Below are 19,865 nucleotides of genomic sequence, written 5' to 3'. Positions count from 1 at the left end.
TTTGAAGCCAGGAGTTGGGTTTACAGCTTCCTGCCATTTGTACAGATACTGAAACCAAAAAGTCCAAATCTACGAAAACAGGGTAGAGCTAATGTGGGATGAGGACAATAGAAGTTCTGTCTTTTCTTCTTCTGCCCCCAAAATGCAGTATCCAATAAATGTTGTTATATAAAACAAAACTTCAATAGTATAGTATAGTAATTACAAATCAGAAGAAAGACACCATAGACAAAAGATACAATTTTCCAAAGCAACTGGAAAAAGAAGTTTGTATAGTCACAAGAAAACTAGATTCACATAATAGACTAAATTAGTAACATTTTCCATCCTGCAAATTACAAACAGCAGTCACAAAATAGATATAAGAACATGAGTTTATACAGATAATGGTCCAGAAAGGGTATTTGAGAAGTAGGAAAAAGATGGCTGTCAATATTTGTTTGGTCACATATCTGACAAAATGGTGTTTGTAACAATGTCAGTTAAAAAGCAACTGATACGCAGCTGTACCAGCAGGGTTTGGCTTTTTCTTTAGTAGTTAATTAATTATTGTCCTTAATTGTTTGGTCCTAGAATCGAGGAGAAGCTCAAGCCGACCTGGAAGTAAAGCTGGCAGCCGAGGGAGCAGCCGCAGGGGAAGCGACGCCTCTGACTTCGACATCTCAGACATCCAGTCTGTGTGCTCAGACATGTCCGAGACGGTTGGTGACTCTGCCCGAGCGACGCCGCGCTCTGCGTCCCGCCAACACAGAGGAAAACCCTCCAAGATCCCCACTCCTCAGAGAAGAACCACTCCCACAAGCAAACTGGCCAAGGGATCCAAGCGATAGTCAGTGGCCTTGAAAACAACAACAAAAAAAACAACCCAGAAGCTAGTTGCACCCCGAACACGTAATGGACACTGAAGATATCTAACTTAAAGACTGCTAATGTGTTGAGTGTTATTTAAATTGTTGCAAGATGTAAAATATTCTGTTGAGAGGCAATATGGTTTAATATTATGTGAGAATGGAATGTTAATGGCCTTGTGTATTTGTTTTTAATGTATTTTATTTTTTGTGAAAAATGTCAAATTGTTTTTATTGTATTTTATTTTATTGAGGCAAAACCTTTAGAGGTTTGATGAACACTAGAAAAACCTGGGAATGACAACGTTGTATGGTGAACTAACATTTCTACACACTAATGAAGGACAACACGCAGGATTGCGCTCTGAGAGTTACTGAATGTACTGTAATTTATGTATGCTGATGTTTGGAGTAGATGGTGCATTATGGCACCATTTGAGGCACTGCAATTATCTATTTAAGTGCTATGATATACTGTCAACATGCATTTAAAGGGCAATGCAATATAACTACAATAAACCCCAGTGAGCACTGCAGAAACCTTTGAAAACACTATTTAAGACAAGTAGCAGAAATCTCGTGATAATGAAGCTTTCAAGTCCTGTTTGTATGTCAGCAGCTGCAGTCCTTGTTTTTTTTGACCACCTCACAGCGGTGTGTGCATTGGCCTTGAAGAGGTGCCACCTCATGTAGACATTCTCTTGTGCATCCATGTCAATGTATGGTTAATTTCGGTAGAGCTGAAATTGTTACTGTAACATTACTTTGTAATAAACCTGCTTGCAGAAAGCCACCAGAGACTGGTGTGGACCACAGAGGTGTCCCTGCTCACTTTCTCTCTTCATCTTTCTCTCACGACTCCTTCTCTCTTTCATACTGCTGCATTAAAGTAGTTTAATGGTCATGAAAGGTTAAGTTTAAGAAAGTTGTAAGGAATTACGAGCTGCAATTATCTCCAATAATTGATTAATTTGTTTAAGCAAACATTGCCTAGTTCACAACTTATTGATTGTTAGGATTTGCTGCTTTTCTTTGTCTTTTGTGATAATAAACTTGATCTCATACAGTTTTGTACTGTTGTTGGACAAATTCAGCAATTTGAAGACATCACCTTGGGCTTAAGGAAAATACGATTGGCAATTGTCACTATATTCTGATTTATAATTTTAATTTATAGACAAAATGATTAATCAAGAAAATAATCAGTAGATTAATCATAATGAAAAAAATAGTTGCGGCCCTAAAGCAGTTACTGGATAAATAGAATCAATAGCTCTTACAAAACAAAACAATTTGCATTGGCGTTATTGGCGTGAATTTCAACACTTTACTTGGAATATTTTGTACATTTTCCCCCTTATGATCACATTCATCATATTCATTGACTGCTCATTTGTGTTTATCAGCAGTCTTTCCCTGCAGCCTATCTGTTGGATGCAGTGTGGTGGTTTAGACTGAAGTTGCGGTCTCCTCTTGGTGGAATGTTTGCAGAGCATCTTGTGTTTGGCTGTGACATACTACATCTGTATCTCAGAGAGACTGCAGATGGTGAAACACTGTCTTGGGTGAACACACACTAAACCCCTGTGACTGTTTTCTAAAGCAATTATTGGCTATGTTCCTACAAAAGTCCACTTTCTAATTGTGTTGGTGGATTTGTAAAAGTACGATAAACAGTTTTTTTACATTTACAGAAACACTACAAAGCTTTCTTGGAGAGCTATGATGAGTAAACATGGCCTACTCAAACAATATATATATCCTTCAATACTTCTGTTATTGTCCCCTTTCACAATAGCTTTAACCTACATGAAGACTCCTGGTATGTTCACCTACATTTCCTTCACATGATGACTCTGTTTGCCGGACAGTGTTACCTCGTGGTGACTGAATATCTAACTGGCCTATGAGAGAAGACAGATCCCCTTGGGACCAAAGGTGGAGTGGAGCACAGGGGTCAGGCTCCTCTGAGACCCAGAGCTTCTAGTTTGAATGGTCCTCCTGTTCAGCTCAAAGTCTGGCCTGGGCATGGCACTTTAGAGGGGATATATCCTCACACAAGGGACTGGAATAGACCCATCTGCAGGAGCCCTGGCACCTTGTTTTTCAGGAATATGTGAGTAACTACAATATTCGCTGATATTTTATTTGATCTTTTATTGCAAGTAGTTTTTATGGAGGTGAATGAAATAAGTTGAGGTTGCTGATGATTCAGAGAATGAAACAGGACAAAGTTGTTTGATCAGTACTGAATCTGATTTAGTATTTAGTGATAATTGTGTCCTCCAGTTTGTTGAATCTTAAAAAGGTTTTCATGGACAAAGCAATGAAGTAGAAAGATAATCCTGTTAAATCTTTAAATCTTATTGGGAGTTTAGGGGAAATTTATTAACCAATTTTGATTTTATATTCATATAGGTCAGGCCTAGAACTTTAATACTATGTTTTGATTTTTTTTTCCTGTTTACTAATTATCATTATTATTATCTGCCAAAATCTTTAACAATTAAGTGTACAGGTTGATGGTATTGGAACGAAATAAATGCAAGAGGACTGACTCCTAATTAACAACTTATACTCATATATCCATTCATCTGATTGCTTTACTGCAGGCACTTATAGCCTCTGACTTTCAAAATTTGAAAATGCCAGCCTACAAAGATATGCTGGTGTTTGCAGCACTCTTTGCCATCTCGGGATTCACCCAAAGTCAAAAGTTGCCAAGTAAGTTTTCCTTTTTGCATGCTTATTTGATGACTAGAATATACTACTGCATAAAAATGAACACTAACACTGAATCATCACCAATATAATGCGCTGGTTGTGTATAGTTGTCCAGTGGTGGACGTGTTAGCTGGTACGTTCCTTTAAAAGGAGGTTTTTAATCTTAGCAAGGCATTTTCTGGTCAAATAAAGTTAATATATATTCATATAATATAATTTATTTACCTGCTCTTACTGTAATTCTCTGGGTTGAACACTTTCCTACCACATCATGACCAGCAGATGTCAGTGTTTGTCAGTTCGTAGTCCATATTTGGCTTCACAGCAGTGGACGAGGTGTCATATTTCCTGCTCTCAGTGCCTATGTGGATACTCACAGGTCAAGAGGTCACACTGGGGTTAAGTTGTGTATATGAGCCTTTGAAACTCTGCGACTGAGTTTCCCGCTACAGCACATAAACCAGTTCACACAATGTTTTATGTCAAATGCGAAACAGATTAGACATCTTTCCTTCATGTGTAAGCAGAAACTGACTCCTAAATATGTGAAATAAATAATAATAATAATCATTCCAACTACTTATTTTCATTCTTATGTCAAATTTAATATATACTGTAGGTCTACTGACTGACTGACTGCACGCAAATTTATTATATATGCCAAAACAAACAAGGGGTGAAACTAAAATCTCCTGATGCTCTGGTATTTATTGCCATGGCTACATGATTAAAAACAAAATCAACACATATCGATCACACACCAGTCTTCCTTTCTTGCTATTCACCAAGAGCCTGAGGGTTTCAACTAAAGATATTATGTGAAGATGCCACTATGTCTTGTTTTATGCAAATTTTTACCTTTTTTTCTACTGGAGTCATTACTTTTGGAATCAGATTTCATCTACACATTTAACTTCACAAAAAAACACCTCATCCATACTGATCTCATTGCAGCACAAAACTTCCAGTGTTTAGAATTTAGTCACCAAATCCACCCGTGTGCCTCCTCGTGTTAATGGGTTTAATAAATGATCTCATCGTACCTGTGAGGAGATGGTATTATTAATGAAAATGAGTAATGTGACTATTTAAAACATTAGTGATATCAGCGCTGACGTAAGATTTAGAAGTAATCCAGCACCTTTGATGCTGAATCAGTGTGACGTCAGACTAAGCTTGGTGTGTGTGTGTGTTTGAGGTTTTGATCTCCTGGAGGAGTTTCATGTGCCTGAGTCGAGAGGAGTGAGGCGAGTGGATGGCTCTAAACCTGAGGCGGTGGCCTACCGCGTCAATCCCTCCATCCATCTACGCAGGACCATGAGGTACAGTACTGGTCTCAATGAGCCAGGTTCATTTCAATGAAGCTGAATATGATCACAGAGTAACTTAAAATCATAATGGAGTGTTTTACTGCCCTCTCTGGTTGAAACTCTAAAGTCTGTCTCACCTCTGACCACACCCTGTAGTGTTCATGCAGCAGTGATGTCATGGTACCCTGATGTACATCAGCGTGGTAGCATCGCACGGATGTTTGCATGCTGGCATTTGCATTTAGCTATACGCAAAGCACTGCCTAAGTACAGCCTCACAGAGCAGCTAGCATGGCTGTAGACTCTAAGTTTTGGGTTTTTTTTTGTTTTTTTTTAACCCTTCTTGCTTGGTAATCAATGCAGCATTGCCTTTTGAGTTCAGTAACAATGTACTTTGGTCAAATTAAAGACACAAAGAAGGGTTTTCTAAGCAGTGCATCATCAAAAAATTGTCACACAGAAATGTGGGTGTTGAAACTAATGTACCAAGTCATATGCTAATGTGGAATTTAAGCATAAAGTTAAAAAAGCTCTGTTTCTACTTACTATAAATAAAACCCTTCCCACAGAAAGCCTTTAATTGTTGTTTTGTGAAGAAAGCAGCTACAGTTTGGTGTTTTCCATCCCTCTAAACCTCACTCTTGCGTCACAGTGATGTGTACCCAGATGGTCTTCCCTCCGACTACTCCGTCATCGCAACGTTTAAAGTGACCAAGGACACGGCTAAGAAATCCTGGAACCTGTGGCAGGTCAGTGACCCCGAGGGACGAGAGCAAGTCGGCCTGCGTTTCCAGGGTGACACGCACTCCTTGGACTTCTTCTACACCAGCCCCCGTGGGAGCCAGATGCTGAGGACCTTCCATGGTGTGGAAAAGCTGTTTGATGGCGAGTGGCACAAGTTGGCGCTGAGTGTGAAGGGCAGCCAGGTGAAGCTGCTGATAGACTGTGAAGAGGTCAGTGTGGAGTCCATTGATGAGCCGAGGCCAGTCATCCGCCGAGGGTACACCTCCATCGTCAAGCGGGCTGCAGGAGACCGCTCAGTGTCTGTACGTTCACAGCTCGGATTTCTCTATTTCTAAATTAATATTGCAACTGAGGATGCAACTTTAATTTCTTGTATTATCTCCAACCTCATTGCAGGTGGACCTCCAGCAGATGGAGGTGTCATGTGACCCAGAGCAGGCCTATTCAGAGGGCTGCTGTGAGCTCTCCAACGTGGTGAGTCAGCTCCCATTTGGCAGATATTCATTCCCTCTGTTAGAGATGTTTTTCTAGTTTAAAACCATTCTCTCACCTTTCTCACTGTGGCAGTGTGGAGGGTACGCAGAGATTGGCCTGACAGCTGGAAGAGCGTCTTGCAAATGTATGCATGGACAACCTGGAATTCAGGGCCCTCCGGGGCCAAAGGTGAGTGCACATATGCAGTGAAAATTGGCTGAACATATTAATAAGGCAAGTTGAGACATGTTGACTTTTTAAAAATTCTTCTGCAGGGTCACGAAGGTCTTCCAGGAAACACCGGAGACCAGGGAAGACAAGGAAACTGGGTAAATAAATGTACAATATGTCTCTCAGTGATAAAAAGTTATGTCACACTGGATACATGAGTGCTCTGGTGTGTTTAGTCATTGTGTTCTTTGCGTGAGCAGCACCCGCTTCCTCTGGCTGCACAAGAAAGAGTTAAACTGAATTGTGGGTAAATGACATTGTAAAACTCATTCGTGAGACAGCAGCAAAGCTGTGGAAAATGGCAATAGAAGCACAACTGAGACACGACAGGATGGAAACAGATCTGGAAGCAGAAGCGCTTAGCGATAGTAAACACAGGGGCTCCTTTCATAGTTTCAAAACTCATGTCTGCTTTGCTAAAGATTTAGAGGGAAGCCAAGATAAACACGAACCAATACGGATGTGACAATAAATTTGTTTTCGTTGTTCTGAAATAGCCATTTGCATCTTAAAACACAAGCCCTTTTGCTTTAGAATATAGGATTTAACTGGCAAAAGATCACAAGATTCCTAATGGTTTTGCTTTTCCATTTGGAAGAAACGGAGCCAAATGTAATGAATCCCACACACACAGGAAAAACAGGCAGTTGAGCAATAACCACCCTCCAAGTGTCTGTAATGAGTGGCATTAGTCTGCGTAACTGCTGTGTGAAATTTGTCAAATGTTTTCTTTTGTAAATGCTTTATTTTTGTGGATAAGGCTAACCCTGTTCACCACCGGAAGACCATATTAGGAAAGAGAGGAAGAGGGTTGAAAATGATAATGAAGAAGAAGAAAAGTGTTCTGCTGCAGGAGCCAGCTACACATGGATCAGTGAATGAACAAATACACTCACATTCATATTCTTCAGGGAGCTGCAGACGTGATTATTTCCACTTTAAATTTACGATTTGTTAATCTCTTTGATGCTTAGCAGTCACTGTTATGTTGGAGCAGATCTGAGTGTCTGTTAAACAAAGTCCAGAGAACATGTGTTTAAAGAAGGAGTGTTTTTTTTATATACTTATGTGATGGTTTGGCGTTTAACATGCCCTTTGCACTCAAGGAAATCCCCCATGCTGCCTGCACAGACATATGTCCACCGGTAGACACACGTACACACAGAGCACAATTCCAGAGCTGTTCATGCTACATATTCATGTCCTGGATTGCAGCTGTAGCTCATCTGGGAGTAAACATCTGTCTTGTGTGACTCGTTAGAGTTTTGACCTCTTGCCAGCTTGTGAATCATAGAGCCTCAACATGTTTATCTCTTCCCCTGCTGGCATCTGAGGAGGGCATTTCCTGGCACAGATATATGAACTGTCCATCTCATGTGTGGTCCTTCGTTTGTCGGAGCTATACCGCCCTAGAAATGTCGTAAAGTTCACGCTCATGACTCTCGCCGTTCTGTCGGCCATCTCTGAGGTTAACCTCCGCCCAGCTGACTTTGCTTAAAAACAGTCTTAGGTGAGATGATCAAATAAACCGACAACACAAAGGCATCCTGGCCTTGTTTAACGTGTTTGTTGACTCAGTGAAACGGAGCCAAGTGGAAAACAGTTTTCTTTCTACTACTGAGGAAGTCAGCATCTGTGCAAATGATAGTTGTCCATTTTGTTATATTTATGAGTAATATTTCCTAAATCCTGCTGAATATGCATGTATAAATTTTCCACTAATGTGGCTAATTTGAGTTTGACTGAAATTTATCGAATGCAATACTTGTCTTGTAATAAGCTTATATGAACCTTTATATAGCCTTTATATAGCCTTTATTTGTCATATGAGCTTTAAAGCTTATGCAAAAGGAATAGTTCAACATTTTGAGAAACACACTTCCCCATTCTTGCCCAGAGTTAGATGAGAAATGAGAAATAAAAATGGTTTTGATCTTTTCCTCTAACTCTCAGCAAGAAAGTAAATGTGTATTTCCCAAAACGTCGAACTATTAGTTAGTTAGCAACTTTAATGTCCATGTTATGGAAGATTATCTTTGGCTTCACCACATAGCGTTAAAAAAATACAAAATGATTGACAATACAGTACAAGTGATGGGAAGAAACATTAAAATACATAAATACAGTAGAAAATACATTATGATAAAACAAAATGGGAGAAGTGAAATTCAAAGCAGCCTTGAATCCAGCATCCTAATTGCATTTGGCAAGAAAGACCAGCTGTAGGCTATACATCTTTGGTGCCTATAGTATCAGCTTGAAGTTTAGACAGGACAGTTCAATTAGCCCTACTCGGATGCTTTAAACAAAATACACACTTCTGTTAAAACAGAAACAAACAAATGACCACGTCACAGCACAGGTGAAATGCTGGGTCAGTAGTTTCCCAGAAAAGTCAGCTGCTACTTCCCATGTGTTTAATTAAGGAGCAAATGCTGTCATAACTAAACAGTTTGTGTGGCTGATGCGTCCAAAGTTTAATTTCCCATAACTTATTAGAGACGTCTCTCAGTGGAAACAGTTCATCATGTTCACATTTTACGCTCTATTTCTCAAGCTAGTTGATTCATAAACTGATAGTTGCAGTGCAACAAGTCTCACTTGTGATTAAGTCAAACTTGTATTACAGGGGATCAGGGGAAACACAGGAGACTATGGCAACGTTGGTGAGCCAGGCCCAAAGGTAAGATCTGTTTATATGCTCGTATCAGGATTACACTTCAGTTTGGCCTGTTCTCAATATCCATTAATGAAACCTCACACACACACATCCTCAGGGTGAAGAGGGAATCAAAGGCGAGAAAGGAATGAGAGGACTCTGGGGCCAAGTGGTAATTTATTACTCTCAGATGATTATTTTCTTTACCCTGAAATGTTGCAAATCTATATTAACGAGATGTTGTATTAACAGGGAGACAGAGGCCCTAAGGGACTGAAAGGATTAAAAGGGGCAGCAGGCTTCAAGGTAAACTCCTCTGCTGGGTTTAAAGCTTTAATTGGACGACTTTAATGATGCATTCTGCAGCCAGCTAATGAAGTTACAGACTTTTCATTGGATTTTTGTGCAGTTTGTTGTTGCAGTTGTACAACTTTATAGATAACTCAAAGGCTTGACATTCTGCCTGTAATTAAAGGGAGTTCGGGGGCCACCTGGAGACATTGGAGAGACTGGGAAACCAGGAGAAGTTGTACGTTAACCTTTCAGACACAGCGGTGAGCTCTTTTGCAAGTGATCATGTAATTGCTGTATAATTAACATTTTGGCCTCCTTGAAGGGCGCTAAAGGTGAAATAGGATACGAAGGAATTCCTGGGTTTCAAGGAGTTAAGGTATTGATCTTTCCTTCCCATTTGTCTGTTTTTTATCATCTAGATATTATGATTTGTTGACATCATGGTTTTATTTAATTTGTAGGGAGAAAAAGGGACCACGGGTGCAGCTGGGCGCTCTGGGCCCCAAGGAAAGCAGGTGGGTTGTGGGATTCCCTGTTCCATGATCCATAATAAGACACTCTTAATTCTTTGTCTACCTTCAAAATCCCCTCATGCGTGCACGGAGAGCCAGTAAATCATTTTTAATGTGGTAATACACTGGAATAGAGCTATGTTTTTGGTTTATGTGCCGTCTCCATAAACAACATTAGTTCATGTGGCTGGATTCTGGCTGAGATCTGAGGGCCTGAACTATATCAACATAAACTGGTGAGTCACTGAAAGAGGAACCTCAACCGCAACGATCACCTACTCTATTGTATATGAAGGAGGGCTCCTTGGTACACCATGTTGCTTCTTGGATGAAATGGGGTGCATAAATGTAATTTTTGTTTCAAATGGTGTTTAACAGGGTATTGTGGGAGATCCTGGAGAGAGGGGAACTCCTGGAGAGAAAGGGAAGCCTGTATGTATCACAAATTGATTGCAATAGTATGATCATGATGTTTCCCTTCTGTTTGCTTTGTTTTCCACCAATATTTCAAACATCACAAATATCTGAAAGTGAATTATTTGCATTTTAAAGTTGATGGATATGTTTTTTGTCTGAACTTGTGAAAACTAGGGGGTCCAAGGACCTGTGGGCAGAGCTGGCACCATTGGACCAAAGGTAATTCACTGCCGACACACCCACAACCTCACACCTGAATGCTCACTTACACTACTAAAATAATTTGACTGTTTTATACTAACGATAGTGTTTCCTCAGGGCATTATTGGAGATCCGGGGTTAACAGGCAGAGATGGTGACCCGGGAATAGAGGTATCGTATACTGTTGACATTGATATCTTAATGATGAATTATGGAAGCAATCCACTTGTATTTCTAAGTGTCATCGTTTCTACACAGGCTTATCAAGGACCACAAGGCCTCAGTGGAAAACTCGGACGAAGTGGAGCAAAGGTAAATGACTGATCTTGTTTGGTTTTGTAAATAAATGTACAATTGTGTTGTTTTTGGAAGATTTATTTGTTGCGGTTTGTGTCTTTTACAGGGAGAGAAAGGCACCCTGGGGGCAGCAGGAGAAATGGGTCCCCAAGGCCAAACTGTAAGTCACTTTTTCAGGCATTTCAATCACTGAAGACAAGCACATAATACATTTTGTAGGTAAAGTAGTTTACCATCTTAAAGGAAAACGACAAAGAATAAAGCAGTCCCTTAGGTCGGTTTAATAAATGTTTTATTCTTGAGGGCCCAAGAGGTTACAAGGGTTCTGCAGGGAAGCCAGGAAGACCTGGATTTATCGGCCCACCGGGACCTACTGTAAGTACTCCAGATGAATTTTCTAAACTCCTCCAAATACTAGTTCATTTTCCTCGAGCCATTAAACCATGGCATATCTTCACAGGGACACGTGGGTGTGCCTGGAAAACCAGGAACCAAGGTAATACATCCTCATCCATTTCCCATTAGAAATAGAAAATGAAGGTAAAATTACTGTTTAATGCTGCCATCAGCCATTCAGGAAGTATTTTCTGGGTTAAACAATTTGTGAAAGTTTTGTATTACAAATCCATTCCTCAAATTCCTGCACCCTTTTAGGGCAGACCAGTTAGAAAGGTTTGATCGCCATATCAATCACAAAACTCATGATAAATAATTGAAAAAAAAAACCATGAGAAGACAGAACAAGCAATTCAGCAAGTAATTCAGTTAGATATCCAGAGTGCTTTCTCTTGTAGGATATTGGCTGAGTGTGTCCTATTCTCCCCATCTGGACAGAAGGTCATGACCAGCGCTAAACTCCCCCTCAGGACCTGGTCTTTGTGTTTACAGAACATTCCACGCCAATTACAGAGACAGATATTTCTGCAGAAACCGCTTTTCAGCTGTTTATGTTTTTGTGGCATGCCATAAAGCAAACAAATGTTCACAATGTTCAGAAGCATTTTAATTTGTAGAAAAATTGAATATGACAGTTCCCAGGGTTATTATCTAGTGAGGGAAATTAAGAAAATAAGAAATGTCTTAGGTTTAAAATAAGAAATCATGTTTGAGGTACAGTATACTGAAATATTTACCAGATTTCCTTTTAGCCCTCATCTCTGATACCTCCTCCACACCAAGCTGTTAACCCACAGCTGATGTTGGATGAACATTAGTGTGAAAGGGAAGGCCTTTGTCTTATGACTCACGTAGACTTTTATGTGTGATGATGAATGAAACAGGGTTGATGTAGGAGAAATGATTAATTTGCTGAACACAGAATAGGCAATGTCACCTTGTCCTATGTCCTTATGTTGTGTCAATTATTTAGGATATTGTACATCATCAGGTTTGGTCTAAGAATCCCACACAGGACCTAAATTCTTCATTGAAAACCTACAGTACGAGTAATAAGCACTTACCCATGTAGACTTGAAAGGGGGCTTTAAAAATGAAATGTTTGTAACATACTTTTTTGTAGAGGATGGCAGCTACAATGAGCTGGGACTTACAGCAGTTATAATGGATTTCAACAATGAGCCAAAGTCACTGAGAAAAAATGCATCAAAACATCCAAAGCAATGTCTCAAAATCACGCGTGCACCATAATCCACCACTCCAAAACATTAATTAACATATAGAATCGATAAATCATACATATAGAATGTAGTTATCAAAATACAGCACGAGATGAAGAAGCAAATAAACAGATTAGAGAGACTGAACTCTAAAACACCTAAAGTTGACTAACAAAATGTACAATTTTAAAGCCTCTATGTATAGGATTTGGTGGTGTCAAAAAAAGTCACATGGACAGACAACATTGCATGCCGAAATCTAAATTTGATCTTATTTGGACATGTCATCAGCCATAACACACACAACAAACTAGAAGAAATAAACAGACAAAAAAGCTATACAGCTTAAAGCTATACTTATAATCCTGATATTACTTTTACAATCACTGTGGCAGTTTGACAGATGCTCTTGTTGACTGGTCAATTTAAAAATTCACATATTTCAAATATTTGCAAGCTTCTAAAAATGTTTTATTTTTCATTTGCCTTGTAAAGGGTAGCACAGGAATCCAGGGAATCCAAGGAGTTAAAGGTGCACAGGTACTGCCTTAAATATTTATCCTGTCTGCTCATCTTTATACACCTCCACATGTTTTTCTTCATTACATTAATTAGTTCTTTTTTTACAGGGAGAAAAAGCAGTAAAGGGCCCAAAAGGAAAGGTGAGGTGTGATTTTGTTGTTAGAGTTTCAGTTACAGAAAATGTGCTTGTATTTAAAAGGTGTTATAATTAACTAATAACAGTAACAACTGAAAAAAGCACTTAACTACTACTTAAGAGTTTTGGTATACCCCATATACTTCACTAAAATTCCACTCCAGTCCTCCAATTTAATTAAAAGAGAGATCATGACCAGTTTCCACTGATGAGAACACCTGAATGAATTTGGTATTGCTGCAAGATTACATAACCTTTACTGGCTTGAAAAGTATAATCAGTCCATTGAATAACATTCAAAACATTACCAACATATTAAAGAACCAGTGTGTAAGATTTAGTTGCATCTAGCGGTGAGGTTGCAGATTACAACCCCTGTTCACTCCCCTTCCAAGCATGCAGAAGAACTTAGGGTGGCCATGAAACTCGAAAAATGCAAAATGCCCTCTCTAGGGCCAATGTTTTGTTTGTCCGTTCTGGGCTACTGTAGAAACATGGCGGTGAAACATGGCAGGCTCCGTGGAAGATATAAAGGGCTCATTCTTAGCTAACAAAAACACAACAATTCTTATTTTCAGGTGATTATACACTAATTAAAACATACTTATGAATATTATATTCTAAATTCTAAACACTGGACCATTAAGAGAGGAGAAGAGTGGTATCACCCAGAATTGTACAAAACTGAATCCTCCTCATTTCAACATCAAACATAGTTCTCGGTCATGTTTTAATCTCATTCTGACATTTAAATGAAACTCTCCAGAGAGTTTATTCAATAATATATTATGCCTCTATTGTATTTTTTGTGTATTTCCACATTTAAAATTTTGCTAGCACTTTGCATGTCTGCTAATATTTACTTAAACCACTGGCATTTGGTTACTTGCTAGTTTGCAGAATGTCACTGTTGTTTGTTTACTGTGTTACTGTTAGTTACTATGATATAATTAGCTTTTTGAGTTGTTACTGCTGTCCATAAAGTTTGTGCCCTTGCGCACATGACCTATTTCTCATTTTTTTCTGATGGATGCACTTGATATGACCAATATTGTTAATCTGTTCTGTAGGCTGGAGACAGGGGAGAGCAGGGTCCTCAGGGAGGACGGGGTAAGCGCGGCCCGGCTGGCCCACCTGGACGTTCAGGTCCCATTGGAGTCAAAGGAGTTCGAGGTGAAGGAGGACCAGATGGCTTTCAGGGGCCCCCAGGCCCACCAGTAAGTAAAATACAAGCATCTGAATTTTTGTTTTTTGGCTCATACCACAAACTTTATAGTGTTACAGTATAGTATTTGATGTAATCAACACTGTAATCATGATGCAAAGCATGGCTCTTCAGTCTCTACTATAACTAGCACTTCATCTATATGAATGATAGCACAGTAACAGCAAAGTAATCATTTGTACAAGTAATTTGACTGACTGGCACACACGCAGAGTTTGGTAACAACTTTGGTGTCAAGAACACATTTAAACAGCTTCTCATTAGCCTGTAGTTAGTTGTGACTCACAGCAAGGGTTTCATTTAGTGTGGCTATAAATCCATAATGAGCCTAAGGAAATATTCTTGGCTTCATTTGTTCGCTGCATTTCCTCTGAGGGGCTGCCATTGCTTCAGCATGTCCTGTCCTGCAATATTCCATATTACATGTCCCAGAGTTGGGTCACTTCCAGTGATGGATGTGGTAATGATTTGTTACACAGGGCCCGACCCTTCCCGCTCAACACGTGATTGAGGTCTGTAAGAAAGTGGTCCTGGAGCAGATGTCCACCTTTGCCAACTCAGTGAAAAGGACGTGTGCTGCTGTTTGTCCTCTCTATGGGGATGTGCCTATGGGTCCTCCAGGTCCACCTGGACAGAAAGGACCACCTGGACCTCCTGTGAGTTTGGGTTTTCCATTGATCATGATCAAACTATAATACACCAGTCTATAGACACACTCTTTTGTGTGTATGTGTGTGTGTGTGTGTGTGTGTACGTATGTTTGTTTTTTGTTTTTGTTTTACAGTATTATCAGTTTGATCTCTAGATAGTGGTACAGCTGGAGCACAGTCTATTCTCCATACATTGTTTGTTTCTGTCTCTCTGGCTAAGTAAAATGCAAACACATTGCAAGGGTCTGGACTGGACTAAGCGAGCTGAAGTATTTGGCAGAACAGCTTGGAATGAAAACATTACGATTTTCCACGTCTCCATGAGGACAAATAAGGAGTCACAGACTAGACACTTGGTCTGTGTTGAATGGTTTTTGGAGAGTATCAAGTCTGGCCTTGGATTGGAAAGGCTTTTTCACATTATTATGCAGTGTAGAAGCGGTTCATGTTCCACAACTTCTTTAATAACAATGACTCTCATGCTGATAAATGATCTTGAAGCCATGACTATATAAAAAATATTCCACTATATTAGATTATGGTTAGTAAGCCTCATGTTGTGGTTTTTAATGCCAAACCAAGAGTAGTGATGTACCAGTACTGTACAGTGTTTTCCAAGCAGAGTATGAGTGATCAGCCCAATAAATCTTTTCAGTTTTTGTGCACAGCACTGGTCCGAGGAGAGTGGAACCTTAATTCATGACTTGAAAAAGCATCTAAGAAGAAAAAAACATTGCAAGGTTTTCACTGAAAACATAGAAAAGATTAACAATATATTTTTCCTATTGATGATGTTGTCAGGGTGACCCTGGTAATGATGGTGTTGATGGAGAAGTGGGCCAGCAGGGATTCTACGGAGAAGCTGGAGATCCGGGCCGACAAGGAGAAACAGGTGTGGAAAAACAAAACTGATGGATTACATTTATGAATATGATTGTCGTCATAACTATAATTCACCTGTGCTTGTTTTAGGGAGAACAAGATTCTTTACTTGAAGGCCCTGAAAACTTATTTTCTTAATCATCTTCTTACTATGATTGATGGCGTCCAATTTGAACACAAAACTTTCTGCCAAAGTTAAAATGGTTTTGTTTTTTTCACATGACAGATTTCTATATTTGTGTTTTTCTCACTGGTTTGACGTAGATGGGACTTTGTTGGAAAAAGGTGGTGTTGCATACAGTTGTGCTCATAAGTTTACATACCCTGGCAGAATCTGCAAGACGTTTACCATTCATAGTGTCTATAGTTGTGACCATAAAACTCAATTTTGGTCTCATCACTCCAAATAACTTTGTTCCACAAGTTTAGAGGCTTGTCTAGGTGCTGTTTGGCATATTGTAAGTGGGCTGTTTTGTGGCACTGGTGCAGTAACAGCTTTTTTCTGGGAACTGTACATCTTGAAACAGCCACATGCAACTTTCAGCTGAAGTTGCATGTTGGTTTTTCTTTGCAATCTGAACAATTTTCCTGGCAATTGTGGCTGAAATCTTTGTTGTTCCACCTGACTGTGGCTTGGTATCAACAGAACCCTTAATTTTCCACTTCTTCATCAGAGCTTGAACACTACTGATTGGCATTTTCAAATCTTTGGATATGTTTTTATATCCTTTTCCTGATTTATAAAGTTCAACTCCCTTTTCTCGGAGGTCCTTGACAGTTCTTTTGCTTACCTCATGGCTCACTATCCAGGAAAGTCAAAGCAGCCCTGGATGAAATGTGCAGGGTCTCTCACAGGTGTGGAAACTTACCGTTCATAGCCATTTAAACCTGTGTGTGTCGACTTGTGTGTTTATTATCAGGCCAAACATTCAAGGGTTTGTAAACTTTTGATAAGGGCCATTTTGGTGATTTCAGTTATCATTATGATTTAAAAAGGGCAAACACAATTATGTGAAAATAAATGGCTTCACCTGACCACTATCCCTAAATAAAAAAAAAAAATTCAGCATCATCAGTCATATTTTCCAAAAAATGGCCAATATTTCACAAATTCTACCAGGGTATGTAAACTTATGAGCACAACGTCCAAGCACCGGATTTAGAGAGTCGTGGGATGTGTTTAACTATGATCAATACCACCAAGTAGAAATACTACATCACAAGTAAAAGCATGTATTTATGCATTAAAAAAATTCCAAATTGTTCAGGTTACTTTTTCAAAGAAAGTAAAACTCAGCCTGTTAAAATCATTTGTTAAAACATTTTAACAGAAAGCCTGTGTTAAAAACTGGGGTGTGGAGTTTGAAAGATGTGGGCATGTACCAGGCAGGAAGGTTTTCATGAAAAATGTCATCAGGTTGCATTATGGGTAGTGTAGTTAGTAGTGTAGTAATTTTGGGAGCTGGGTTAGTAGTTGAGACTAACAGTCAGGATACGTTAGCTGTTGCTGCATCAATTTTGACCTTTATTTTTTAAAATCTGTCTCTCACAAGTCCCTCAACTTTATGGAAGAACAATATTAAATCGCTGGAATACAGCTCATCATATTTTGTGCGTAAAATATTAACAACAAAAGAAACTAGTAACTAATAGTCAAATAAATGTATTGGAGTAAGAGTACATATTTCCCTCTGAACTGTGTTGGACTGGAAATATTAAGTAGTGTAAAATGGAAATACTCAAGTATAATGCCTCAACATTGGACTTAAAGGCGAAGTGTGTAGAACTTAGTGGCATCTAGTGCAACGGATTTGGCAGAAATGGAATATAATATCCATAAGTGTGTTTTAATAAGTGTATAATCACCTGAAAATAAGAATCATTGTGTTTTCACTACCTTAGACTGTGCACTTTATATCTACAGAGGGAGCGGGTCCTCTTACATGGAGCCTGCCATGTTGCACCGCCATGTTTCTACAGTAGCCCAGAATGGACAAACCAAACACTGGCTCTAGAGGGGGGCTTTCGCGTTTTTCGCGGCTACCATAGATTCTCCTACACGCTTGGAAAGGGAGAGGTTTGGGTGTTCAGTTGGTTGCAATCTGCAACCTCACTGCTAGATGCCACTAAATCTTACACACTGCACCTTTAAGTACACTACATGAATAAATATACCTCGATACTTTCCATCACTGGTAAAAAACACTTGACCACCATTCATTAAGAACCACTCTGTGTAAAACTGCTGAATTAAGTACAGTACAGCGTTGTAAAACTTGTAGGCTAACATGTACGTTCTCAGCTCTAATTCATGGTTAGAGGCCCTAGCATGATGTCATACTGATGGTATATTCCCATGCCAAGCCAATGAAATCGAAGAATATTTACAAGGTATTTTAAACATTTATTTAACAATGATCTCAGTAACACATATGGTCTTTAATCAACATGAACGGCGTGTTCTTGAGTACAGCTCATTCCTGGGAGAATAGTATTTTGGCCTGTCTGCTGTCATTCCTCCTAAGAAAAAAGTGTGTGTGTGTCTGGTGTCCAGGTGACAGAGGGGAACAAGGTGATAAAGGAGCCAAGGGTTACGGTCTACCTGGTTACACTGGAGACCAGGGACCAAAGGGTAAGTTAATCTTCCAAAATTTTAATGTTGTTTTGTGATTTGGTTCAAATTAGATGGGTTTTTTTTTTCTTTTTGAAAAGTTCAGTTGATGTCCACATCTGTGCCTGTGCGTAAAAATTGTATTCAGCTGAGTCTGTGCTTCAAATCCCAGGAAAAGGGGGGTGGTGTTGCCTTACTGTAAGAGGGATGTGTTGTTGCCAAAAAAGAAATGATTTTTCTCTGTAAATGTACAGTTCTTGGAATCTGTGAAAACAGATAGCTGAGCAGACTGGGAGGCGCAAAGACTAAACAACATTTTTGCCTCAATCACAGGTCAGCGTGGACGTTCTGGAAGGGCCTTTAACGGCCAGCCAGGGAAGCAGGGTGAGAGGGGACATGTAGGCCGGCCAGGACTCAGGGGCCACCCAGGTCTCAGAGGACCACCAGGTGTCTGCGTCACTTCTGGGTGTGCTCAGCTCAACGCCACCACTGGGACACCTCAGCCAGCACCCCGGAGGTTGAGGAATCGCCCATAGAGGGAAAAAAAAGTCTATGTGGACGGTTGAATATTTTGAAGTTAAAGGAGTAAAAGGTGCTGAATTGATTGTTTTGTTAATATGTGTTTGGCCAAATAAATTGAATTTTCTATGTAAATATGCATTCCAACTGAAACCTGACGAAACGCAAATACAAAATTTGAACTTCTAGGATCAACAAAGCAGGTTACTGCAAACAACACCTACAGAGAGCGGTAACAGTATATATTTGTACAAAAATACCATCTTTATGTGATAGTTTTATTTAAAATGATTTCACAAGTCTGAATTTTCTTTAAACATCTGTTCTTTATAATAAAACCCAAAAAATGGTATCAACTTTTGTGATCAGACTAATGCTTTTTTTTTTAGAAATTCATGAGTGAGTCAATGGTTCAGACTCATGATCACAGCCATATCTGTCATGCACATTGAGAGTCAGTGTAATTACTGGAGCAAAGGCAGGAAAAACGATGGTAATGTGTTTGTTTACCTGATATGGTAGTTTTTCAGATGAGGACAAAATGGTAGAATATTTAAAAGTATCAAGAATAGTACAGCTTAGAGTTGTCTGTAGTCCTACTGATTGTATTGTGACAGATTTTATAAGACACTTGAGCATTTATTAAAATTAAAACATTCATCATAACCTGGATGTTACACAGTACAGATGTTGTATATAGAAATCCATATATTCCTTAAAGCCTCTATTTACAGGATTGGAAAATGTCCAACTTGATATAACCACATCCCAGTGGTTATATCAAAAAAGACACTGTGGCAGTGCTTTTGACATTTGCTGCCCCCCCCACATAATCTGAACGGGAGACACTGAGAATGGAACATGGTGGCACCAGTTTATATATGGTCTCAATTTTCTATGGACCAAAACTAATGCAATCCAAATGGCAAAAATGCTATAATCACATTGAAATTTTGCACATAGTGGCTTTAAAATCTGTCCAGATTTTAGGAG

General features: G+C 39.3%; 2 protein-coding genes across 8 annotated transcripts in view; both read left to right on the top strand.

Annotated features, from left to right (window-relative positions):
- Positions 1-1,641, top strand: part of dst (dystonin) — a 109,127-nt gene extending 107,486 nt beyond the window's left edge. For all 7 annotated transcript variants that reach the window (XM_042433104.1, XM_042433111.1, XM_042433107.1 and 4 more), the window contains one exon: positions 574-1,641. In XM_042433104.1, the coding sequence (XP_042289038.1) occupies positions 574-830 (257 nt within the window). In that variant the 3' untranslated portion in view covers positions 831-1,641. The remainder of the gene's footprint in view (positions 1-573) is intronic.
- Positions 1,642-2,923: 1,282 nt separating this feature from the next.
- On the top strand, positions 2,924-19,207 carry zmp:0000000760 (collagen alpha-1(IX) chain). Its single transcript, XM_042433208.1, has 27 exons — positions 2,924-2,964; positions 3,461-3,572; positions 4,771-4,894; positions 5,535-5,928; positions 6,023-6,100; positions 6,194-6,289; positions 6,376-6,429; positions 8,961-9,014; positions 9,109-9,162; positions 9,243-9,296; positions 9,466-9,519; positions 9,607-9,660; positions 9,746-9,799; positions 10,175-10,228; positions 10,388-10,432; positions 10,532-10,585; positions 10,673-10,726; positions 10,818-10,871; positions 11,015-11,086; positions 11,172-11,207; positions 12,823-12,867; positions 12,957-12,989; positions 14,056-14,202; positions 14,690-14,866; positions 15,662-15,752; positions 18,297-18,374; positions 18,687-19,207. Exons 2-27 carry the CDS (start codon positions 3,494-3,496, stop codon positions 18,887-18,889), a joined length of 2,292 nt encoding a protein of 763 aa, XP_042289142.1. The 5' UTR covers positions 2,924-2,964; positions 3,461-3,493; the 3' UTR covers positions 18,890-19,207.
- Positions 19,208-19,865: the final 658 nt, after the last annotated feature.

This window comes from Thunnus maccoyii, chromosome 14 (assembly GCF_910596095.1).
Source record: "Thunnus maccoyii chromosome 14, fThuMac1.1, whole genome shotgun sequence".
Taxonomy (NCBI): domain Eukaryota; kingdom Metazoa; phylum Chordata; class Actinopteri; order Scombriformes; family Scombridae; genus Thunnus; species Thunnus maccoyii.
Note: the sequence above shows the minus strand (reverse complement) of the source record. Positions and strands in the feature narration are given on the sequence as shown.